This window comes from Sander vitreus, unplaced genomic scaffold (assembly GCF_031162955.1).
Source record: "Sander vitreus isolate 19-12246 unplaced genomic scaffold, sanVit1 ctg234_0, whole genome shotgun sequence".
In the NCBI taxonomy this organism is placed as follows: Eukaryota; Metazoa; Chordata; class Actinopteri; order Perciformes; family Percidae; genus Sander; species Sander vitreus.
The window spans coordinates 180,001-195,000 of record NW_027595412.1 but is presented as its reverse complement, the minus strand read 5'-3'; the positions used below and the strand labels follow the sequence as shown (position 1 = coordinate 195,000).

At 43.0% G+C, this 15,000-nt stretch overlaps 1 protein-coding gene across 6 annotated transcripts in view; it reads left to right on the top strand.

Annotated features, from left to right (window-relative positions):
* The window catches only part of tbc1d2 (TBC1 domain family, member 2), a 39,729-nt gene that overhangs the window by 18,390 nt on the left and 6,339 nt on the right, over positions 1-15,000 (top strand). For all 6 annotated transcript variants that reach the window (XM_078244416.1, XM_078244417.1, XM_078244414.1 and 3 more), the window contains 4 exons: positions 3,300-3,404; positions 6,217-6,327; positions 6,523-6,695; positions 13,653-13,764. In XM_078244416.1, coding sequence (XP_078100542.1) covers positions 3,300-3,404; positions 6,217-6,327; positions 6,523-6,695; positions 13,653-13,764 — 501 coding nt within the window. The remainder of the gene's footprint in view (positions 1-3,299; positions 3,405-6,216; positions 6,328-6,522; positions 6,696-13,652; positions 13,765-15,000) is intronic.

Here is a 15,000-nt window from a genome sequence, read left to right as displayed (position 1 = left end):
TAATCCATTCCATATTGAGGTTTGACCCGGAGCCGTTCTAGCACCATTGGACTGTAAAATGAAGGAGGGAGACGAGAATGTTCTGCCTGGATCATTAACTGGAACATTTACTTGTAAAAATCTTCTTCCTGCCAACCCTGGCTACTGAAATCTGGTGCCACTGATATGTCTGCTCTTCTCTCTGATGCTCTGAAACACAAACACCGCTGCACATGATGCTAGTTAACACTATACTCAACAGCAGCTAACGTTAGCCTACCGCTAGCTAGTTAACACTATACTCAACAGCAGCTAACGTTAGCCTACCGCTAGCTAGTTAACACTATACTCGACAGCAGCTAACGTTAGCCTACCGCTAGCTAGTTAACACTATACTCAACAGCAGCTAACGTTAGCCTACCGCTAGCTAGTTAACACTATACTCGACAGCAGCTAACGTTAGCCTACCACTAGCTAGTAGCTGGATTAAACAGGGTTAAATGCTGACAGCTAACACTAAACGGTGTAAAGTGTGACTGTGTTTTACTGTAGAGGATTCAACACCGGGATGTAACAATCTGCAGCTGCCGTCGGAGAAACAACACAGACGGTGCGTTCAATGAAACTGGTAAACTACAGCCTCGTGGTGCATTTGAAGTTATTGTAAATGTCCTTTTCCATCTGGTGGTTGTTTTTGTCGTTCAACAGCAGTTTACTAGTGAAATAAGTTATTGTTATTGTTATACATTATTATTAATCATTTAATGTTGACCATATGGCCTTAGCAATAAACAAGCCGTTCTTTAATGTCACCAACTGTTGTTTATACCTTTTTATTTCTTTTCTTTTTTTACTTTCTTAAAAAGTCTCGGTTCAGGCACCGTTAATTATGTATGAGATTAATTTAGATTAATTAATCACAGAGTATGTAATTAATTAGATTAAAGTTTTTAATCGATTGACAGCCCTAGTGTATATATATATATATATATATATATATATATATATATATATATATATATATATATATATATATATTAGGGCGTCAGCGTTAACGCGTTAGTCGCGATGTGATTAAGGGCCGACACAATGCGATTATTTTTTTTTTATCGCATTAATCTCATGCCGGCATGTGATTAATTTATTTTCCACGTCCCTCGGCTTTGCGTCGTGCCTGACGGCTACTATTTTGACCCTTTGGTGCTGCCGTACTTCATAACACATCTTCTGCTGCAGAATGCAGGCAGGCTGCCGGCACGGAGAAAGACAGCAGCAACACACTTCTGATGGCGCTTTTCTTTTAAACAACTCCCGGATGGCTCGTAGACAAGTCAAAGCCATATGCACGTTGAGTAAATCACAAAGCACGAGCTAAGCATATTAACGTGACGCAGGTTGATGCTAGCGGGCTCAGGCTAAAGCAGTATTTTGGAGAGTGCTACTAGCCGACCTGTGGATGAAACCAAATACCCAAAAAATGACTACAGCTCTTGTGAAACGGCTGGCAACTAACTGCAGACCTGTCAGCATCGTAGAGGACTCGGGTCTTAAAGACGTACTACGGTTGTCATGTTCTGACCTGTCTCATGGCCGTCGGGGGGGACAGCAGCCCCACACAGCCTGTAGGACACGGAGAAAGCAGCCACACTGGAACTGCTGCAGAGTCCAAACGCAGGACTTACTAAACGAAGGAGTTACTAAACACTAGATGGACTCTGGCTGGACTTTACACTCGTTTGCCTTAACGGTGGTTGTTAGTGTTACATCTCAGTCAATTGTTCTCAATCCCTTGTTACAAATGTAAAGGTTAAATGTCCTGCTGTGGCATCTGGTTTTTGGACCATTTTGTTTGTACTGTATAAGCAGTGTTAGTGTTACATCTCAGTTAGTTAGGGACTTGGAGGAATTGTGCAATAATGACAGAGTCACACATTTGTTTACAGTAAATAAATAATAGTCAAGTTCATAAAGTCACTTTCTTTGCATTCATTTGATTCCCAGTTAAGATCCTCTGGTGAGAACGGCTTTCATTGTTAATATGGACTTAAAAACTGTTCTGAAATGCTAAATAATACAATTTTAATTGTGATAAAACATGTGATTAATCGCGATTAAAAAATTGTAATCGTTTGACAGCCCTAATATATATATATATATATATATATATATATATATATATATATATATATATATATATACACACTACACTACATTGTGAAATTTAAAACATTTATAACAACATAATGTAACAGTAACTATATATATCTTCAGTCAGTTGGAAACTTGACAATTTGTCAATAAAGTAAATAGAAAAAAAAGTTTATCTACAATCTTGAGGGCAGACGCTCAGCTCACGGTGTTTGGTGTTCGAAGCCCTCAGCGTCGTCTTCCAGGCAGCGCTGCCTGGAAGACGCCAGGATAAGGCAATGGTTATGGTTGAAGACGACGGTCGCAGCGCTGCCTGGAAGCCTTAGTTGGGGGCTTAAACACCATCGAGCCAGCACAGCAGCTGAGTAGACAGAGAGCAGAGAGGCTCTCTCTAATATCACCAATATCAGCTGCTCTGTTTAGGCTACAACACGTGCAGGCAGGCTGAAATTCAACCGTGCGGTTTAGTTGGGATAAAGCTATAAGCAGAAGGAAACTCCGCTAGCTGCTAGCTGCTAGGCTAACGTGCGATGGTAAACACAGAATATGGTACTCGCACATAGCAAAGCTTCCAACGTTGTCAACATAACTCACTGGAAATCCAAAATACTTCACACTGGCGACTTCAGTTAAAGAGGAGGGGGCTCAAGTTCTGTCAATGGGTCTCCAGCATCTGCAGTTGCCATGGTAACTTCTGACTGGCTGTAGCTAGGTTACAGGAGGTCGACTGTTACCGCCCAGACGTAACATGGGGGCGTCGCAGCATCAACGATTACATTTTTTAATTTGATATTCGAGATTGTGACTTAATTTCGGTGACACCCTTATTCATGACTAACTGTCACTAAGCCCCACCCCCTCCCCCAACCATCTTGTCGGTGATTGGCTGGAACGTGGTTTGTTGTATTTTGGTGCCCAGCCTGTGCCTCTAGTGTCTGTTTGACGTGTACGACCCCTGTGTTGTCTCCCGAGACCGAGATGACTACCGTTTCAGACAAAAATGAAATCACGCTGAAACCGTGCAGGAACTCATAGTGCACCTTCAACCAGAGCAGGTTGTCCTCCCATCCAGGAATGCTGTGTGGCCTAGCCAGACCCTCCTCCACAGAGCTGTGGAGGAGGGTCTGGCTATAAGAGACTATGATGTTTATGATGATGGTGTTTCCTGTCAGGTGATCATAAAGCTGGCGGATCAGGTGACCTCCTGTATGTCCTCCGGCGGCGGTCTGGACTCTCAGACCTTCAGACAGCTTCAGCAGGAGATCGAGAACCTGAAGGTGAAATGTTGCTTCATCTGGATATTATGCTGCGTTCCAGACACAATTTTTAGCCCGTAACTTACGACTTCAAATCAGGACTTGGTAGTGGTCCAGGGTTCAGGTTAGGCTACCTAACGTTAACGTTAGCTAGTGGCTACGCTGACGTTAGCTAACTGCTACCTACCGTTGACGTTAGCTAGCGCTAGCTGATACTAGCGATTTGTAGTTGGTGACATATTTTGGGCTTCATTTAATAAACATAACCTGTAGTAGTACACAATCATATGTGTCCTGTTTTGATTAAAATATGCGGAATTACTTTATGTTACCTATTTATGTCTATTTATTTATATTTCTCACCGTTCACCACCGGCGTCTGTACAGCATCAACAGGGGGCGCCATTGTTGTTGATGTGTGTGTAACTGGGACAACGATCTGGTACGAGGTCACGAGTAGTAAGTTACGGGTTTGACTGCCGTTCCAGGGCGCTTTCACGGGGAGAAGGTCGTGAAAACACGAATTACGGATGCCTGGAACGCAGCATTAAATCATTTCATCTGAATCTCAAGATTAAAGACAGAGATCAACAGGTCAGGTTCTGGAAGTCAAAGACATAACTTCACTATTCTCTTACAGTTCTATATATAATATATAATATGTTCTTCAGATAACATTTCATTGTTATGCAGATGATTTGAAAATGTATTTGCCTATGAAAGCAAATGACAGTGTTGCACTAAACTCCCTGCTTAGTTGTATTAATGATATTAAGTTGTGGCTTTCACAAAACCTTCTTAATTTGGACGAAGATAGAACTGAGTATTATTTTCAGTATTCAGGCACACAAAATGGTCCTGCTCTGAACCTGGGAGCTCTGGCATCTTACACTAGGTCAGCTGTCAGACATTTGGGCGTTTCTTTTGATTGCAGCATGAAATCTGACAAGCAGATCAGTAATGTTGTTAGAATGAGCTTTCTCCAGCTTCGTCTCCTGGCTGAAGTTAAACCTTAACGGGCACGATCTAGAAAAGGCTATTCATGCTTTCATTAGTTCAGGGCTGGATTACTGTAATGCTCTCTCTGTTGGTCTGACCCAGACCTCCATCTCACGCCTTCAACTGGTACAACATGCTGCTGCTCGCTTTCTAACAAATACATGTAGACGCTCACACATCCCCCCGTTCTCTACGCCCTCCATCAGCTCCCTGGGCTTTAGAATAGATTTTAAGATCTTACTGTTTGTTTTCAAGGCCTTAAATGGCCTGGCCCCGGAGTATCTGTCTGAGATTTTAACCCTGCGTGAGCACAACCGGTCTTTACGGTCCTCAAATCAGCTGGTTTTAGGAGTCCCAACGGAGGGTGATCTGCCCCGAGACTCTGGAACAACTTACCTCCTGATATTCACACTGTTACAGATGGAGCTCTTTTTAGGTCCAAACTCAAAACCTATTAGTTTAGACTGGCTTTGAATACGTAGTCGTGGTCTCCTCCTCCTGTTTCTATGTCACCTTTTCTGATTTTACTATGTTATATGTTTCATTCTTTCTATTTTATTGTATGATATGTTGTTTCATACTTGGTTCCTGATGTGAAGCACTTTGGATACCTGCTGGTTGCTGTAAAGTGCTATATCAATAAATGTAGATTGATTGATTGATAATATTTAATATTTAATGTTTCTCTTGTAGTTCTTCAGATATTATTTAATATGTTCTATTTCGTATATGCTCCGCCCTCTAACGGGCTTCGCTATTGGTTAACCCTCTCGAGGCTCCGCCTTGGCACCCTGAAAAAATATTTCTGCACTCACCGCCCAATCAGGGGGTAGCATCCTAATGCACCCGCCCCCTATAAAGCCCCAGTACATGCGTTGCTCGTCTCTGCCATTATATTTTTTTTATCCCCATCAGGGTGTCGCATAGTTATGGCTTCGACTAAGAACTGATTGTTTTTCATGCCTCAGGCATCAGCTGGAGGCAGAACGCACGTGCTCCATCTAGGCCCGCACGATTAATCGTTATAAAATCGCGATCTCGATTCACCCTGTTCACGATTTAATTTTTAAATAAGTTTGATTTTTTTTTTTTTATTTAAAAAACAGACTGTATAAAAAAGGTTTTAAAGCGCTGCAGTGCTCTCCCTTCTCTTCACTGAAGCCTCGGTGTTTACAGGCTGGTGGTGATGATCAATGTGCTCTAGGAGTCAAAACAGATCTATGTTTAGTGTTGCCAAATAGTTTTGTTTTGTCGTGGTTCATGTGTTGAATAAACATTACAATTTGTGAAAAAGAAATCGTGGCAGAGAATCGTGATATCAATTCTAAGCTAAAAAATCGTGATTCATATTTTTGCCCGAATCGTGCAGGCCTAGCTCCATCCACCTCCAGGGCCTACACAGCACGTTGGCAGGGGTTTGCAGGCTGGTGCAAGACCAGGGACCTCGACCCAAGCTCATGCCCTCTGCATCAACCTTAGAGTATGTGCTCCGCCCTCTAACTACAAGCCCAGCTGGTCCTTTATGTTGTTGCTGAGTTTCAAAGGGAGACGAGCAACGCATGTACTGGGGCTTTATAGGGGGCGGGTGCATTAGGATGCTACCCCCTGATTGGGACGGTGAGTGCAGAAATATTTTTTCAGGGTGCCAAGGCGGAGCCTCGAGAGGGTTAACCAATAGCGAAGCCCGTTAGAGGGCGGAGCATATACTCATAGAACTGGAGTTACATCCAGGTAACTACTCTTGTAGTTCTTCAGATAATATTTAAGATGTTTCTCTTGTAGTTCTTCAGGATGATGTTTATGATGATGATATTAATAATATGTATTCCTCCAGGATGATATTGAGGCGTATAAAACTCAGAACCAGTTCCTGAACTCTGAGATCTTCCAGCTGACCCGACTCTGGAGGACCAGTTCAGAGCAGCAGAAGAGTCTGATGGTGAAGGTGGGTCTATAGTTCTCTTTAAACATGGCTTAGAAATGCCAGAACCTTTTAAGATGATATATTATATGTGTGTCCCTCTGATTTGCTGTCTGTGTCCCTCTGACTGGTTGTGTGTCCCTCTGATTGGCTGTGTCCCCCTCTGATTTGCTGTCTGTGTCCCTCTGATTGGTTGTGCTTCCCTCTGATTGGCTGCAGTGTTCCTACCTGGAGGCCAGTAACTGCCAGGTGGAGAGCCGTTACCTGGGCGTCCTGCGGCAGCTGCAGGAGCTCAAACCTCTGGATCCGGTCCAGCGGGGGGCCGTCCAGAAGCTGATCGAGGACGCTCTGAAAGGAGAGTTGAAGAGCGTCGTCAAGCTCAACATGGCAAGGTAACCATGGCGATCTAATGCCGCATTCATGTCACACAGGGAGCTCTAATGTCGCAAAAGCATCAAAAACTTACAAGAAAGTGTCAAAAATGTCAAAAAAAGAGACAAAAACTTGCTTTTTCAACATTATTTACGCTTTTTGTGACGACTGTGTCTCTTTTTCTGACATTAATTTTAATGCTAACGGCATCATCAAATACATTTGATGCTAAAAAACCACCTGACTGCATGACTAGACCATCTGATGTCATTAAATAACCCAAATAAACACTTTTATTTTTTAGTACTTCTACACACGGAGACTCGCTGTGTGACTGCTCTGGTCTGGTTACTGGAGAGACCTTTTCCTCTGACTGGTTCCTCTGACTGGTTCCTCTGACAGGTTCCTCTGGTTCCTCTGACTGGTTCCTCTGACTGGTTCCTCTGGTTCTTCTGACTGGTTCCTCTGGTTCCTCTGACTGGTTCCTCTGGTTCTTCTGACTGGTTCCTCTGACTGGTTCCTCTGACAGGTTCCTCTGGTTCTTCTGACTGGTTCCTCTGGTTCCTCTGACTGGTTCCTCTGGTTCCTCTGACTGGTTCCTCTGGTTCCTCTGACTGGTTCCTCTGACTGGTTCCTCTGACTGGTTCCTCTGACTGGTTCCTCTGACTGGTTCCTCTGACAGGTTCCTCTGGTTCTTCTGACTGGTTCCTCTGACTGGTTCCTCTGACAGGTTCCTCTGGTTCCTCTGACTGGTTCCTCTGACTGGTTCCTCTGACAGGTTCCTCTGGTTCCTCTGACTGGTTCCTCTGACTGATTCCTCTGACTGGTTCCTCTGACAGGTTCCTCTGGTTCTTCTGACTGGTTCCTCTGGTTCCTCTGACAGGTTCCTCTGGTTCCTCTGACTGGTTCCTCTGACTGGTTCCTCTGACTGGTTCCTCTGGTTCCTCTGACTGGTTCCTCTGACTGGTTCCTCTGACTGGTTCCTCTGACAGGTTCCTCTGGTTCTTCTGACTGGTTCCTCTGACTGGTTCCTCTGGTTCCTCTGACTGGTTCCTCTGGTTCTTCTGACTGGTTCCTCTGACTGGTTCCTCTGACAGGTTCCTCTGGTTCTTCTGACTGGTTCCTCTGATATGTCTTTTCCACCAAGGCAGTTCTGGTGCTGGTTCGGAGTCAGTGCCAAAATCGAACCGGTTCTTTGCTTTTCCACACAAAAAAACCTCGCTCTGGGCCAAGAAAACAGGTTCCAACTCAGCACCAACTTTGCGCTGGTCTAGAGATAAGAACCGGTTATGTCAGGTGTCGTGACGTTCGAAAACAAAAACTTCGGACGCCATTTTGAAAACACCGGTCAGCTGTTAACCATAGACAGCTGTTAACATTAGCTTTGGACATGGACGGAAAACCCAAACAACCGTGGTCTGTGGAGGAAGCCAACTGTCTGCTGGCTTTGTGGTCCTCCACAGAAATTCAAAGTAAATTGGATGGAGCTGTGCGGACAAAACCCGTCTTTGAAAAGGCTACAGAATGAGATGTTTATAGCAGGTTACCAGAGGAGTGTAGAACAACTGATAAACAAAATAAAAAAATTAAAAAAAGATTATCGGGACCAAAAAAAGGAGCTTGGGCGAAGTGGTAGCAGCGGTCGGCAAAGAAGATCCCCATATTTCGACGTCCTGGACTCCATACTTGGTGACCGACCGGCATGCCAAACCAGCGGGGCACTTAACTCCGCTACAGCCTTGTTAGAGGCGTTGGTGAACGGAGGAGAAGCAGAAAATTCCAGTGCTTCAGGTGGGTCTTATATTTCATATGTTTCAATGTCAATCATGTATTTTCTTTAACTGTGTGTCCAGCTATGTCTTGTTTCAATGTTATGTTCGCATTGTTAACATTAGTTAGGTGACGACAAGCAAAGTGTAGCAAGCTACCGCTAGCAAACGTAGCTGGTTACAGTAGCTAAACGTTAACGCTGTACTAACGTTACTGTTTTAAAACCGTTTAACGGTTGGTAGCTAGTTAGCTAACATAAGCCCGTTGACAGCGACGTTATTGTTCATGTTTTGGCACAATGTTTCTGACCGTAGTAGTGCTGTTATAGTGACTGAAAGTGTGATGTGAGATGCTAAAAACAAACTACACGCTGTTTTCAGGTAACATTACTTTTTGACTTTTGTACTCATCAACTATTTAGTCCATGCATCAGATTTTGATTATTTTTAATTATTATTATTGACTGTTATTCACCAACAAAATGTCCTGTTTGTGCAACACTTTTAAAAGCCAAACTAACATTCAGCAGGGAGGTTTGCTCACTGATAAAATAAGAAAAGCTCTGTATGCAGTCTTCAGCTTACATCAGGGGAGGATTAGGAGGAGCAAACACACAACCGCTTTTATTTACTGTTATGAGAATTGAATTTGAAGATTTTTTATTTATGACACTTAACAGCTAAATCACCTCATGTTTTTTTAGGCAAAAGAAAAAGAGGGATGTTTCATAAAGGTGACTCAGGTCTTATTGTGAAAAGTATGTCATGAATAAGCTTTATAAACCAAACCTGCTCCCTGTTTTGGTTGTTTATAGAGTTGTCAGTCACTGGTGAGGAAGGGGATGTTGATGATGACACGGAGCTACCACCACCGCCACCACCACACGATTGCAGCTCTGCCTCCGTGTCATCACGGCAAGCCAGACGGGGTAAGCTATTTTGTGCTATGTATTAAGCGTTTCCTTAATGTTTACATGTTCTACATAGCCTCATAGCTTACATTTTGTCCAACAATCATTTAACATAGTCCCACAATGAAGGGTTAGTATGTCCTATTGAAACCATAGGTAGGTCAACTATGGTCAACATGCAGGCGCTTTGTTTGCAGATAAATTGTTAGATTAAATGATGGCAGCCAATATAAAACAAACTGAAGCTTATCTGCAGTAATGTGTGGACTTGAACTAGTAGTACACAGGTATATAGATAGTTTGACATTGCCATCTAATCACACATTTTGGTTTTGTTTGTTTTCTGCACAGGAAAAAGACAGCGTGAAAATGAGGAGCTGTTGGAGTACATGGAGAAGGCTGATGATAAGTTCTTGTAGCTCAACAAGGACATGACAGCAAAGATGGAGGCAGACACAAGTGCTCTGCTTGGGCTCATGGGGCGCAAGCAAAAAAATAGACTAGGTTTTAATTTAATTAACATGTTATTTATTTATTATTATTTGATTGTTTATGCCAATAAACAAATGTTTTTTTATATTTAACAACATTCTCAACCTTCTCTATTCCAACAAGTCGGATAATACAATACCAGACTGGATATTAATACATATACATAAACAACAGTTTTGAATATGTGAACGTGCCGTGCAAACACACCTCACACACACAGGAACAACCAGTTAAAAGATATAATGTATTCCACATTAACTACCTATCCAAAATTACAGGGATAATCAACAGATACATGTAACACAAAACAGGTAAAAACATTGAACACATGAAACTTTGCCAGTTGATTAATCAATTCTTTTTTTTGTATTACAAGTTTTCTGAAATTTCTCATGTCTAAATATGCAAATAAGGCATTTACTACTGCCAACTTTTGGTGCATTTAGAAAAAATATACAGGCGCAAATAGACAAAGTGTAATCAAATTAACACCATGAAATATGTATTTTGAATGCCTTTTTTCTGTCAGATGCATTTTAGAGATAATGTTGAAGGAAACAGGTAGAAACTGGCAGTAATGATGTACAACAATCACTGTAAAAACAATCACTCCTCTCTACTGAAATACTTTATTAAGGCTGCTCTAATATCTGCCCCTTCTGGCTCACCATGCTCAGGTAATGCCTGACCTGGAGGTTGAAGGTTTGCCTCCCTGTCCACATGCTCCACAATGAAATTGTCACCATGCTCTTCACAAATATTATGAAGCACACAGCAGGTCAACAGCGTTTTCTTGCTGAGCTCCAGCTTGCAGTCATTTCTTTTGAGGAGACATCTATAACGGCCCTTTAACCTTCCAAAAGCCATCTCTACAACCTCTGCTCAAACGGTAATTATAGGTGTGTTACAGGTGACAGTCTTCCAGTGTCGGAGAAGGGCTTCATAAGCCAATTCTGCATTGGGTAAGCGGGGTCACCAATAAGGTAGTGTCCAACATTAATGCCAAAGATGATCCTTTTGTTTTGTCCAAGTAATTCCCCATCACTTAGTTGCTCCCATAAATGTGATTGCCTTAGCACTCTTGCGTCATGCACACTCCCTGCATAGCCCACACACACATCCCAAAAACAGGCCTCTGCCATCCACAACTCCTTGCAATATAATCGAGTGCCACCCTTTTCTGTTGAAATAGTCACGGGGAAACTCGTCGGGTGCAATGATTGGGATGTGGCTTCCATCTATTGCACCAACACACTGTGGTATTCTCCAGCGGTTATGGAAGAAGGTGGCAATTTCAACCAGCTTAGCAGCATCTGGAGTGGTGATGTGTATAGGGAGCAAAACCCTTATGACCGAGTCGCAGAAATCCTGAACACAGTTGAACACTGTGCTTAGACCTACCCCCAAAAAAGGTGGCGAATGGTCCTATACTCAATGCTGGTAGCCAGCTTCCAGAGAGCAATTGCTACACATTTTTTCACTGGAACAGACATACGGTAATTTGTGTTCCTACTGCCCATGAGATGCCTGACCTGATCGCATATATATTCCAAAGACTCCCGGGACATTCGAAAGTTTTGAACAAACTGTGTTGGGGTGAAATCTGGCACAACTGTGTCCCACCAGTAGTGTGATCGGTGGTATGCCCAAACAACATGTGTCCTCCTCCGCCTTGCCCTCAGCCATAAAACAATCTGCAAAAATAAAAATACTGTATCATTAGGTTTGTTTACAGGTAGGCTATGGTATTGTACAGTATTACATCCAACAATAATAATACTGTGTTTTTTCCTGTAAAATTAACAAAATTGCAGCAACAGCCTTTTTCAGTTTAGTGTGAAGATGTTGAGATTTTTTTAGAAAAAAGATTGCAAAGTAAAAAAAAATCTTAGTGAAACTATGTCTCTCCTTGGTCCAGTCACTTCTTCTTAAAATATACTTGAAACTAGTAGCACAGAAAACATGCACATTGCGGCAGAGTTTCCTTTGCTGTGTGTGATGAACCTGATGAACACTACAAAGTGTGAACTGATTATTAAAACGATTAAACAATTGCGTAAGGGAAATATGAAATTAGTAAGGTAGTCCGAGTTGTGTTAATAGATTCAGTGTTTTTGTTTAAATTTCATATAAATAATTATTAAATATTAAGCCTTTTTTTGTACATGCACGTCCCTGGCTAGCGATATATTCTAACCGTTAAAAACGAGACAGATGAGAAGAGGCGTTGCAGAATACAAATGTAGACAAATATACATCGTAATGCTGGTTGCACAGATTATGCAGACGCAGACCGCTACGACCGCGACCCGACCCGGATAAGCGGATGAAGATGGATGGATGGATGGAGACCGCTACGATTGACTGACACACACACACACACACATTGTTAAAATCATACACTGAACACGTTATGAGTCTTTCTACGTGGGTTTAGTTAATGATCGGGACAATGTCACAGTGGTCGTAAACCGGGACATTTTAGCGTCCGACAGGCTTTTTTTCTGTTCACCCCCAACAGTGTTAAACACGCAACATTCATTTCATTACTTATAATTCCCTTTCTGAGTACATGACAATACACTAGCTACTTGAAGTTGAACTACGAGCAGTAGCCTGAGTTAACAGTGATGTTGCCATCGCAAGCCAGCAAATAAATATAACAACAGTCAAAACATGCAAGATAATTACCTTTCTCCTTGAACGTATCCTCTGTCCGTAGCGGTCACGAAGAGCTGTTCGAGAGACAGTATCGGTATGTAGTCCTCCATTGTTGTTGTGATTGTCATGACGCGTTGCTATGACAACGGTGGTGCATGCAGTGACGTTGTGACGTAGCCCTACTCTGGCTCTAGTCTGTGGAAAATCGAGCTGGTTCTTAGATAATTGGCGAGTAGAACCAGCACCGAACTGGCATAAGCACCAGCCCAGAACCAGCACCTGGTTAGCATTGGTGGAAAAGAGGTATGACTGGTTCCTCTGGTTCCTCTGACTGGTTCCTCTGGTTCCTCTGGTTCCTCTGACAAGTTCCTCTGACTGGTTCCTTTGACAGGTTCCTCTGACTGGTTCCTCTGACTGGTTCCTCTGACAGGTTCCTCTGACAGCTTCCTCTGACTGGTTCCTCTGACTGGTTCCTCTGACAGGTTCCTCTGACTGGCTCCTCTGACAGGTTCCTCTGACAGGTTCCTCTGGTTCCTCTGACTGGTTCCTCTGACTGGTTCCTCTGACTGGTTCCTCTGACTGGTTCCTCTGGTTCCTCTGACAAGTTCCTCTGACTGGTTCCTCTGACAGGTTCCTCTGACTGGTTCCTCTGGTTCCTCTGGTTCCTCTGACTGGTTCCTCTGGTTCCTCTGACTGGTTCCTCTGACTGGTTCCTCTGACTGGTTCCTCTGACTGGTTCCTCTGGTTCCTCTGACTGGTTCCTCTGGTTCCTCTGACTAGATGGCATAGTGCCAGTCATTTGTTTGTGTCCACTAGAGTGCCAACCTGTGAGGCACTCTTAAGACAACTGATATTTAGTTTTATGTGTCGCCTGGACAAGTCAGAGAACCACATAATTGAAGCTCTGGTCAGCCCTCTGAAAAGCTGTTACACTTCTAGGTTAAGACGGCATTGGTGCAATAGCCTGTATATATATATATATATATATATATATATATATATATATATATATATATATATATATATATATATATATATATATTTGTATCTCCTTTTTATACTGTGTATACTGTATTATGTGTTATATGGACCTGTGTCTGCAATAAAGTTTTATATATTGATTGTTTATTGTTGTTGTCCTCAGAGATCACGACGAGTACGGCTTTAAGATCGTCCCTGACTACGAGGTGGAGGACATGAAGCTGCTGGCAAAGATCCAGGCGCTGGAGATCCGCTCTCACAACCTGCTGCACCAGGTAGGAACCAAACAGGTAGGAACCAAAGTGTTCTAACGCTGCACCAGGTAGGAACCAAACAGGTAGGAACCAAAGTGTTCTAACGCTGCACCAGGTAGGAACCAAACAGGTAGGAACCAAAGTGTTCTAACGCTGAACCAGGTAGGAACCAATCTGTTCTAACGCTACACCAGGTAGGAACCAATCTGCTCTAACGCTACACCAGGTAGGAACCAATCTGCTCTAATGCTACACCAGGTAGGAACCAATCTAATCTAACGCTACACCAGGTAGGAACCAATCTGCTCTAACGCTACACCAGGTAGGAACCAATCTGATCTAACGCTACACCAGGTAGGAACCAAACTGTTCTAACACTACACCAGGTAGGAACCATACACATATATAAACTGGACCACCAGGTCCCGTGTCTCTGGACGGAGACCAGTGACGTCTCTTTCCCGGTGATGGCTGAGCGTTACTGAGCAGCCTCCAACTGAGCTTGAAGACGTAGATGTGACGTGAGCAACCTGTCTGAAAGTTGGAAGTCTTCTGGTAGCTGTGCCAAGAGAAATCTCAATCATTCCCAATCTAGTAGAGACGGAGAGCGTAGGTATATGTAAGGAGATAACATAGACACAGGCTCATTATTGATCACTACAATGATAGGTAACATTAGTCATTACACTTAAACAGCTGATGGAAGTCCAAACTGCCTGAGAGCTTCTCCTGTACTATACGGTAACTCCTCTACTATGAGACAGGAAGTCTTGTGGTTATGACCCAATCGTTAGCCTATTGTTATAAAAACGTCTGCTACGGAGCCATAACGTGAGCTACAAGGTAATGGAGCCTTTTATACATTGTCGTGTTTCTTTAGAAATAAACAACGGACAAATAGAGTCTTTAAACGCTTCAGATGTAAAGTTATTCTCTGTCAAAGTGACGTCAGAATGAATGGCAGTCAATGGGATGCTAACGGGATGCTAACGGGAGGTGATGGCTTGGTAGCATCAAAATGGCGCCATAGGAGGTTTGCGGTCCGAGGAGAATCTGACCCCCTTGGTAGGAACCAAACTTCTGATTGGATATCAGTTAATTTAGGGAAGCTTCAGTTCCAACACCAGTTTATCGTGGATATAAAAGCGACAAAAGCATCAAAAAAAGGGTCAATGGCATCGACAATGGGCTCAAGGCAGAGTGATGTAACAGGAAATGTCTGTGTGTAACAGGAAGTGTCTTTGTGTAACAGGAGGT